The sequence below is a fragment of the Chenopodium album genome, chromosome 12 (assembly GCF_948465745.1).
Source record: "Chenopodium album chromosome 12, dcCheAlbu1.1, whole genome shotgun sequence".
NCBI lineage: Eukaryota > Viridiplantae > Streptophyta > Magnoliopsida > Caryophyllales > Amaranthaceae > Chenopodium > Chenopodium album.
Window position 1 is genome coordinate 51,517,807 of NC_137845.1, and position 11,219 is coordinate 51,529,025.

An 11,219-nucleotide genomic window follows, 5' to 3' on the forward strand; every position below is an offset into this window, starting at 1 on the left:
AATAAAACTTAATTAATTAAGTTTATATATATAAACTTAATTAATTAATAAATAAATAAGTTTATGTAAATCGATTAATTTATATAAACTTATTTAATTATTATAACACAATAAATCAATATATATATATATATATAAAATAATAAAAAAAATAAATTAAGTGGCACGGTTTGGCCCGCGGCCCGGCACGGTACGGCCCGCCAGGCACGTGGGTCGTGTCGTGCCGTGGGCTAGGGTGTGCCAAAATTAGGCACGGCACGGCACGGCCCGCCGCGGAGCCGGCACGGCACGTCCCCCACCGCGGCACGGCAAGGCACGGCCCGTTGCCCATGTTTACATACATAGATTATGAGGAGGCGTAATGGTCATTATTATTTATTATGCAATTTGAATGGATGAAAACCATTGTCAGCATATAATATTGCCCAAATTAAATCTGATAAAAAAATTTGTCCTTCGAAGATACTATCAATCAAGAAATTATAATCAATCAAGAAATTATTCAAAACAAATTAATTAATGAAATAATAAATCATATGTGGACCTTTGACTATCAGATCGAATACTCTAAGTAATCCACTCAATCGATTAATCATCACTAATCTAATTCTAAATTCTAATTGTGGCTTATGTACAAAAAGTGTATAACTACTGTAGTATGATTTTAGCATGTCGTCAAAAACGGAAATATGCATACGTACCTTTGACAACATTAATATTTGTGGTTAATCAATCAAACGAATCCATCGTATTGAATTTTACGGTTACTTAGCTTGCCAATATCAAGATTAACAATATAAGACTTCCCTTGATATTATGCTTAGTTGGTTAGATTTGGTGCTGATAACGTGTTGTGAAAATAAGGAAAAACATCAGAGATTGAGAGAGAATTGATCTGTACATGTTATTCCATATAATAGGGGTATATATACATAGAATATTATCATTAGGGTTTGCTTAGATAACAATTAACCCTAGATTTAGAATATTCGGAAACATACATAGAGGATAATGGATATCCATACAATATTTTCATAACAAAAGTAGGTTATTTCTCTTAAATATATAAAGTTGTTTTCAGACACATTTTCCTATTTAATACTCCCTCTATTTTTTTATAAGTTAGAGTCAGATTTTGCACATTTGTCGAGACACAACTTTGATCATCAATATTTTCAATGAGAAATTAGTAAAAATTATGAAAAGAATTAATTTATAAAAGTAGACATCATGACAAATCCAGCAACATATTATTTGTTCTATACTCGTAAAGAAAATTAAGTTAATGATGGCCGCATACGAATAGTGGAAAATCTTAACTCTAGCTTATATATAATAATAATAATAATAATAATAATAATAATAATAATAATAATAATAATAATAATAATAATAATAATAATAATAATAATAATAATAATAATAATAATAATAATAATAAAGAGTAATAAAATGTTGGAAAATTTGTAAATTACCACCCAAATAGTATAGCAAACCTGTTTTGAAATTACCACCCGTTAAATTTTATTTTTTATTTTACCACCCGTTAAATTTTTATTTTTTATTTACAGAAATGTTACTCTTTAAAATCTAATGCAACAATATTTATTTGTTACCTTGAACTAAAGTAACAGAAAAAAAAAATGTTGCTCTATACTATATAAGGCAATAGTCGCTTAAAGTGTTACCTTTTTCTTGTCTAAGACAACAAACATAATAGTTATTGCATGAAAAGATAACAATAACAAAACTATTGTTTGAAAATGTAACATTAATATCTATGTTGCCATCTATGGAAACATTTATATTAAAAAGACAACATAATTTAAGATGTTGCTTTTATGGTGAGTGTATTATATATATATATATATATATATATATATATATATATATATATATATATATATATATATATATATATATATATATAAGCAAGTTTGGTAGAATTGGTGGGGAACTCACCTTGTAAAGTTCGAGCCCTACCAATTACTAAATGCTTGGGAGTTGCAACATTTGGAAACAATTTTGAATTGTCTCCTTAGATTGCAACATTTTTTATTTGTTGTCTTTGTAAAAGTGTTGTCTTATGTATCATTTTACCTTGGCTTCCAAAATTGTTGTCTTTGAATAAAAATGTGTTTCCTTATGAATAGACAACGGGGACATATACTACGCCTCATATGTGTTGCCTTAGCTACAAGGCACACTTTTTTTATATTAGACAATGGTTTTGCACTGTAACCTTTGTTTTATTTTGTTGTAGTATTTATTGAAGGAATTGAATGAGGGAAGTAATAAGTTGAGTGTAATAGAGTACTGAGAAGATTAAGTCGAGAGAAAAGAAGAAAAAAAAAGGGAGGAAAGTTAGTTTGGTGGGGCCATAGACGAAAAATCCACCGAAATTTTGAGAAAGGTGGGAAACTGAATACGTTTTTAATCTAAGGGGTGGTAAAATAAAAATAAAAAATTAGCCGGTGGTAATTTCAAAACAAGTCTGCTATTTGGATGGCATTTTACAAATTTTCCTAAAATGTTTGTATGTGTTAATTTATTTGTCATGATCGAATGAGATGATCATATCATCATCAATAATAAATTTATTTGTATTGCATGCATATTCATCAATTCATTTTTCATTGGTTACTCGTCATCAATAAACGATAATTAACAATGATACTGATTTTTATATTTTATTTGGTGAACATTGATAATGAGCTTTAGAAAAAGGATTATAATTTACAGCGTATTTTGTCTGTGCGCGGCTGGCCATCCACACCATATGACCGCTTGTAAAACAACAAAGTAACTATTATAATACTGATCGGGTAACTTTTGTAATACTAACCGAGTAACCCCTAATACATTAATGAAATAACCTCTATAAAATTAATGAAACAGCTCCTATAATGGTTAGCCACACATAAGAATTTGTGTATACTTTATATGGCTCTAAACTTTTTAGTAGTGGAAAAATACAATTCTATTATCTAATTCATTATTTTCGGGTAGTTTATTACTTCCTCCATTCTTTTTTACTTAACTTGTTTTTTTTATCACGCTTGCCAATACACAACTTTAACGATTAATAACTTTAAATCTACATAAGTAAAAATTATAAAAGTCATATATTATGATAGTACTTATTAAGACGAATATAAAAACAACCCACATGTGAACACTACTAAAATCCGGGCAAATAGCGACAATTTTTCTACGGCAGCTAGCAAAACTGTCACAATTTTATAGCCGGTAAAAGCTAACACGACATAAATCGGACACAAAAAAATTAATTAAGTGTTAATGGTTTATGACAAGTTTAATTACACGAGCTAACTGTAGGTTGGATGACTCGAATTGTTAGTGCTGAGATTCCCAACCTGAAATAAACTAGTGTTTTATGAAATTAGTGATAATTATGTTAAACAAGAGGCTTACACTTTTTCATATAATGCGACAATACCACACTAACTGGACACGAAAAATATGAGTTAGCGTCAAGGGTTTTTATCATGTTTAATTAAATGTGTTAACACGATACGACATGACATATTTTTAATTGGGTTGGGTTAGTGTTGAGGTTGTTCCCTTATTCGTTTGACTTCAAACACAAATACGAGCACGACACCTTTTTTTTTTTTCTTTTTTTTTTAAAAAAAATTGAAGCTTATATGCATTTGTGCATATAACGAGTTGGCATATTCAAGAGCCCAACCCACAAATTAAAGTTGTTGTAAGCCCATACAATGATCGGGTATCATTAGCCATGTTTTGCATTCCAAACCCAGGAAAAAGAGATTGGGCCTCTAATGGAACTAATAAAAAAAAGACATGCCCTAATTATATAAAAGGCTCAAGGACTATGGTAAAATATTCTTCCATACTACCCTGAAAATGAGGCTGATAGGTTGATTTACACAATAAAGATTAACTATTAATTTGTATTGGTTCTAATAAGTGTGCGTGGTTTTTATAAGATGATTAATTTTGAATAAAATAAACAACAATTCCTTTTGTATATACCCCCGGTGTACAATACATATATTGTACATCAGCCATTAACACGTGTCATTTGTAACCACAATGTCTGCACCCAAAAGAAAGAGAAAATACATCTTTAATTATTCTTTTTATTTTCATTTAATTTATCTCAGCCTCTTTATCTCCAACCAGAAATTTGTTAAGATTTTCAAATAATTATGATTTAATCCAACCTCAAAACTGATATATCAACTAGCAATTGAACCAAATTAAATCTTAGCAAAAATCTAGTACAAATTAAAACTACATCGGTATACGTTAGAATTCTGGAGTAGTTCATTATTGTTCCTCTTTCACATTTTCACTTCGATTGATTGAGGATTTTGTCGATTTAAACAAATTGTTAACTTTTTTTCGAAAAATTGTTATATTTCTTGCTTATATTTAATATTCATTTATATTAATTTTGTTATGGAGAAAACGGTTGAGCCTTGTATTAATATTTATGACGATATATATACACAATACAAAATACTTGCCTAAAACTCCTAACAAAATAAATATGACAAATATACAATATTAACATATAAACCAACCGACTTCTAATACATTTTCACTTTAACTTTTTTCTTCTTTAAAGATTTCTTACCCACTAATTGAGTTTATATATTGTACTAAAAAAATCAAAAGAGGAAAAAAAATTAACTTGAGAAAAAAAAAAGAAAAAAAAGAAAGGATAAGTGGTAAGATGAAAATGTAACGAAGAGGACTAGAGGAGACTAGGAGAGAGATCAGGAGATTATAATAATCGAATAAAGACCAGAAATTGAAAATAAAAGAGGGGATAGAAAAAATCAAAAAGAGTTTAAGGAGGAGCAATTTCTTTTGTATACCCCCGGTGTACAATAAAAATATTGTCAATCAGTAATTACCATGTGCCATTTGTAGCCATAGTGTCTGAACCGCCCAAAATAAAGAGTAAAATAGCTTTATATATATATATATATATATATATATATATATATATATATATATATATATATATATATATATATATATATATATATATATATATATATATATATATATTTTAATCTCAGCTCTCCAACAAGATATTTGTTGAGATTTTCCAAAAAATTATGATTTAATCCAACCTCAAAGCTGCTATCTCAACTAGTAAATGAGCTAAATCTTAGCGAAAATCTGGTGGATTTGTTACAAATTAAAATCAAATCACAATACGTTACAATTCAGGAGTAGTTTATCGTCATTCATCTTTCACATTTTCACTCCAATTGACTGAGGTTTTTGTCGATTTAAATAAATTGTTAATTTATTTTTTCAGGAAATTGTTAAATTTCTTGCTTATATTTAAATTTTGTTTATATTAAAATTTTTAATTAAAAATGAAATAATAACACAATAACACTCAAAAGTTACCCTTTTATTTACATATGTTACCCTTAAACTCACAAAAGTCACCCTCAATAAAAAAAGTTATCCTTCAACACACATAAATTACCCTTAAACACATATAAGTTACCCTTGAACATACATAAGTTACCCCATTATAATACAAAAAAAAAAAAAGTTACCAAACCTTCATTACAAAAACGCTGAACATGTGAAAAACATGTCTCCACTACTGATGTGGATTAAAACCCCTTAAATTAATAAAGAATCTAAAGTCACACAATAAGAATAAAGCTTCGTTCTTGATAAGAAATTCGAACCAAAAACGATTGAAAGTAACCGGATATGACCTTGAAAATGACCACTCCTGGAACGAATTCAACGCCTAGTCAAACTACTTAGACTAAGAACTAAGTATTTTGATGAACAAATCTTAGACTACTGCTATGCACGTTCTAATTATCAAAACAACTCCTTGAATTGAAAACTAGCAAGAAAACGTTTAAGCAAAGCTAAACAATTTTTATTGAAATTAATCTGATTTTCTATGTCTCTAAGAGCCACGAAATTCCCCTATTTATAGACTAAAAATAAGCTAATTCCATCCCTACAAGGATTAGGACAAACCCCTAACCTTGCCCCCAAGTATCCTAACTAGAATAGAAAACTACTTCTAATTAGAATAGGAAAACTAAAACTAATCCTAAACAAACTTTACTTAAATAACTAAAACTTTCCTAATATACTTAGGAAGTTTATAGCAACTAAATAACAAAAAAATAAAGCTTATCCTAAGTGCTTAAACCAAGAAAAACCCTCTCAAGTGAAAGGTAAAAACCTGAAAGCAAAATTCTAGAAAAAAAACTAAGTAACAAAAACTACCATTTCACATCGCCGCCAGAAAACCTCCTCACGCGCCTCCCCTTGTCTCACGCGCCGGCTCTGGTTGAAGCTGGGTTCAAGGAGATTCCGAGAAGGTGGCGCATGGCCCTTGGAGCGGCGCGTGGCCTTCACAATCACCGTCGGAAGTAAACCGCTCCAATTCTTCTTCCTTAATGATCAAGCTTCCTTCTTTCCCAATTGATTTATTGGACCTTTCCTTGTTTATTTCTTTGTTTAGGCAGCCTATAATGAAGTTATTAAGACCTTCTAAAAGTACATTAGATCCTTCAAAAGAATTCCCCTCTTGATTCACATCAACTACAATCTTCAATAGGACACACTTTCACTTTAACTTTTTTCTTCTTCAAAGATTTTTCATCAACCAATTGAGTTGAATCTACTTAAAATAAATTAACATGAGAAAGAATAAAAAAAAGGAGAAGAGGTAAGATGAAAATGCAATGAGAGAGAGAGAGAGAGAGAGAGAGAGAGATTATAATTGAATAAAGACCAGAATTATAGAAAAGAAAAGAGGAGAGGAAAAAAAAAATCAGAAAGAGTTTCAGGAGAGGAAAAAAATCAGAATGAGGTAAATAAAAAAAGTTAAAAAAAAAATCCCAAAACCTACTGGCACGTGAGAAGAGGGCAATAATTCCTCAAATTGGGCAACGCCATACACTAAGGGGTTGTTTGGTTCGCATAAGGTAAATGGAATGAAATGAACAATGGGAAAGAGAATGGAATGAAAAACCATTCCATTTGCTATATATGTTATTTGTTTACCAAAAAAAGAGAATCCAACCACCATTCTAAACACCACACCACCACCCCACCACCACCACTACAAACACAACACATTCCCTTTTTTCACTTTTCCAGCCACGCCACCCCACCACCCCCTTCGCCGCTCCTCTCCCACCCCTCATCGCCTTTAGCTTTTCGAACCCTAACCGCCCCTCTCTCCCCCCAAAACCCATCTTCTTTCCCGAAAACCCTCCCCCACCAACGAAAATTCCTAAAAACCCCTCCACCCCCACTGAAAATAGTCGATCACCCTCCTCCCCACCCTCGAAACCCTCGGGTGAAGGTTTTTCCGTGGGGTGAAGGGATTTTTAGGATTTTTTCGTTGGTAGGGGAGGGTTTTCAGGAATAGGTTTTTGGGGGGGGATGGAGAGGGGGGACGAGGGGTGGGGGAGGGGCGGCCAAGGGCGTGGTGGGGTGGCTGGAAAAGTGAGAAAGAGGGGGTGGTTGTGTGGTGAGGGAATATTTTCGGGGGAGATGAGGGTTTATCAGGGGAGTCGGTGGGCCGGGGAGGGGCGTCGATGGGCGACTGGGTGGTGGAGATAGGTTAGAAGGTGGTGGCTAGTGGTGAAGTGGTGGTTAGGGAAAGGAAATGCAAAAGGCTAAGGGGGGATGAGAATCAATTTAGAATAAAAATGGGTAAACTCAAAAATAAAATGGGGAAAAGGAATGACAAAAACGGACAAACAAACAACAACAAAGGGAATGATACCCTTTCTCTTTGATAATTAACCTCAACCAAACAGCCCCTAAATATTGTATATTGGCCTTTTTTAAAAAATTGAGAAAGAAAAAACATCCAACTGAGGTTAAAAAAAGGGAAAAATATTCCCAAAAGCTGACACGTGAGAAGAGAGCCATTATTCCTCAAATTTGACCGCGCCATAAACTTAATATTGTACATTTGTACACTGGCCTTTTTTAAAAATTTGTGAAGAAACAAACTCTTCATGAAGATTTAGACACATTATGAATTTATGAGTGTAGTTAGTCTTTGTTTGTGTGTCTCCCTCTCTTTATTCATTCTCAAGGATTCTTGCATAATTGGTTCATTAATGGGGATTCACGCGATAATTAGTTCGTTGATGGGGATCACACGGGGTGCAACAATGTATCTGAAAAGGATGTATCATTTATGTATGAAAGACATACTTCATTGCAAGATTTATACAACAATAATGCGTATTTTGATGAAGAAAATCTACTTTGATTTAATTGTTATTCAATTCAGATTTTCTTTATAGAAGTGATATGACATTTAAGCTATTTAACCTTATAAATTATTAAATAAACGCGATCAAAGTTAAAACATATGTTTATTTCAGATTTCAAAGTATTGTGATGCTTAAATTGAAAAAAAATTAGATAATATGTAGACAATGTAGTATCCAACACTAGTTTGTTTTCTCACCAATCAACATCTACGATGAAGCAATCTTATTTTCTCCCTTATAACCAATAAACTAGTGTATGGCCCAAGCGTTGCACCAGGTTGCTAGTTGCTACTTTAATTGAACTTAGTGATTATATGTATTTAATATTTTAGTGTCTTTTTTTTTTCTTTTTTAATTAGTCCTTATGATATTCAATTATATACATTTACTTTCATATTTATAACATGGTTTCTAATTGCCTTAGATAGTTATTTAACCATCTTTCCTACAAGAGGTTGGATGTTCGAATCTCCTTATTTATTTATATATGGAGTAGTAGTGATGTGGAATAGTAATGAAGGTTGATTGAGTGTGATGGCATAATGAGATTTGAATAGGTGACGTGGCATACGTAAGTGAAGTGGTCTACACTGCGCATAGATTTTGTTACGAACGCCTTTTACTATAGATAGTATAGATATCTACAATTTCCCTTCATACAAAGTATATTAAAAAGAAAGATACAAAGACCGTACCAAGGTGCAAAAACAATCACAGATTATCCATTACTATAACAAGAGTAAATGATACAAGCTAAAAGCTCATGATGCATGCTTACAATATTTAAACCTTAAAATCTCCAATCCATGTACAACTTTTCTCCACACAAATATGACTGATTCACATTAATTAGTGATTACACTCAATAACAGGTCTAAATAAAACAACACCAATAAAAGCAAAACCACCAATTACATTTTACATATACATTTGCATTTTTCGATTTCTTGTATTAATGGCTCTTAAGAGCAACGGTAGAGAGAATAACCAGCAATACGAAAAAGACTGCAGTGACAAATGATGCCACCACTGCTCCACTAGACCTCGAGCAAAAATTGTCAAATTGTTGGCAAATCGCGATCCAGTTTGTGTTTGTGTTCCCTTTGTGAGCCAAGGATACTATAGCAGCAGCCGCAGCAGCAGCAGAGATAGTCAAAGTCAACGCGATCTACACATAAATATCAACATCCAAGATTATAATCACAACTATGGTTTACTAGAAAAAATATATAAATTGAATTGGGTTTTTCATGCAAATCGTTCCCATATATAATATATAATATTGTTTCGTTAGATGGTAACAAAATCATTGGATCGAAAGAATTTTTAAGCTAGGCTAATCATTTGATGATATTTTATTTTGAGGAAATTTTATAAATTTTTTAATACGGGTACCAATGTTAGACTTGTGTCATTAGGACGACCCTTATGTTATGTCAATTAATTATTGGAATAATAAAAAGCTAAGAGCGGAAATTAATTAAAAAGAAATGAAGCTCACTGTGTCAAAGATGACTAGTATAAGCCTTGGTGCCTTAACAAGGGGCCTAACGATTGTGACAATGGAGAAAGGCATTGAAAGAACCAGATATGCTGCTACTATAGCATTAGCTACCACGAAATACCTGCAAAACAACGAATCAACGATACTCAATTAAATTATGAAATAATCAAAGCAATTAAATTATGAAATAATCGAAGATATTTAGTTGTATAGTTGTCATAAATTTTATAGTCTAATAAGTATTAGACCTTATTAGACCTATAACATTACGTGACAATACGTAACGAGTTATTAAATTATGAAATAATCGAAAATATTTAGTTGTATAGTTATCATAAATTTTATGGTCTAATAAGTATTAGACCTTATTAGACCTATAACATTACGTGACAACAAGTAACAAGTTATTAAATAAGAAAACTTACGTGAACGTAGGGAGATCGTAATATCTAGCACGAAATTGGAAGAATTGGGTGAAGAAAGGGAGAGTTTGATCAGTAGTACCCATAATAATGGTAGCAGCAAGAGCAGCTGTAAGAGCTAACAGCCTCACAACAAAATCAATAACACTAACCCCTCTCTTAACCCCAGCGCCACCATCCCTATCGTGTCCAACGTCTTTTCCAATCAATGGAGCTTCCATGACGGGGCTCTTCCCCTTGGCGTCGCGTGCTCTACTGCTCTCGCCTTCCACCTCGAGGGTCGAGTAGTGCTCTCCGTTCTTTGTCATCTCGGTGTTGTTGGTGGGGGTTAGATGTTGAAAATGTAAAGAGAAAGGAAGAAGAATAATAGAGAAGATTATGCAAGAGATAATAATTAAGAGAGTTGTGAAGGTGTTGGGTGTTGTATGAGACATTAGAGACATATATAGGGTGTTTATTCTATAATTCTTAAATAAAATTGCATGGTGGAGTTGTTACGTAGTTATGAGTTTAGTAGTTTTGTTTGGTCATGATTTATTAAGTATGTTTTATAAGTGTTGGATTAGATGATTAAAATGTTACGAGTACTTTATAGTATAAAATTTTAGGTGAATAATGAATGGATTGGGTAGTAATCTGATATGATTTTATGTGCTTTGACAACCAATTATAAGTCATAGAGTAGGTTGACCTTTGACATATGAATTAAAGTTGACCTTTTTTTTAACATTAGAGAAGTTGTAAAGCTATTGTATATTTTATTTAAAAAGTATAATTTCAATACTAAAAAGGCAGCCATTTTTGCTCATCAACTTGACAAAGAATATGCTAATTTTTTCCTAATTCATCAAAGGACAAGAGAATATGTGTGACTTGTAAATCGGAATGTATACATGCGTGTAGCCGTGTACTACATCAAAAATAAATAAATAATTAAAATAAATGGCATATAAGCACATTGATCAATCTAGTCTGAATGAATTTTTAAGGTCTAATAATATGGTA

The 11,219-nt window shown here is 31.9% G+C and overlaps 1 protein-coding gene across 1 annotated transcript; it reads right to left on the reverse strand.

Annotated features, from left to right (window-relative positions):
* Nucleotides 1-9,064: 9,064 nt before the first annotated feature.
* Nucleotides 9,065-10,593, reverse strand: LOC145572559 (casparian strip membrane protein 1-like). Its single transcript, XM_081631525.1, has 3 exons — nucleotides 10,218-10,593; nucleotides 9,790-9,913; nucleotides 9,065-9,456 (listed from the first exon to the last, which is right to left on the reverse strand). Exons 1-3 carry the CDS (start codon nucleotides 10,520-10,522, stop codon nucleotides 9,241-9,243), a joined length of 645 nt encoding a protein of 214 aa, XP_081487651.1. The 5' UTR covers nucleotides 10,523-10,593; the 3' UTR covers nucleotides 9,065-9,240.
* Nucleotides 10,594-11,219: the final 626 nt, after the last annotated feature.

Bases quoted from the DNA above. Each gene is read 5' to 3' on its own strand.
- LOC145572559 (XM_081631525.1), bottom strand. From the start codon at position 10,522: ATGACAAAGAACGGAGAGCACTACTCGACCCTCGAGGTGGAAGGCGAG. The intron at 9,914-10,217 runs GTAAGTTTTCTT...GTTGTTTTGCAG, and splicing joins TACGATCTCCCTACGTTCAC to GTATTTCGTGGTAGCTAATG. The intron at 9,457-9,789 runs GTGAGCTTCATT...ATTTATGTGTAG, and splicing joins TACTAGTCATCTTTGACACA to ATCGCGTTGACTTTGACTAT.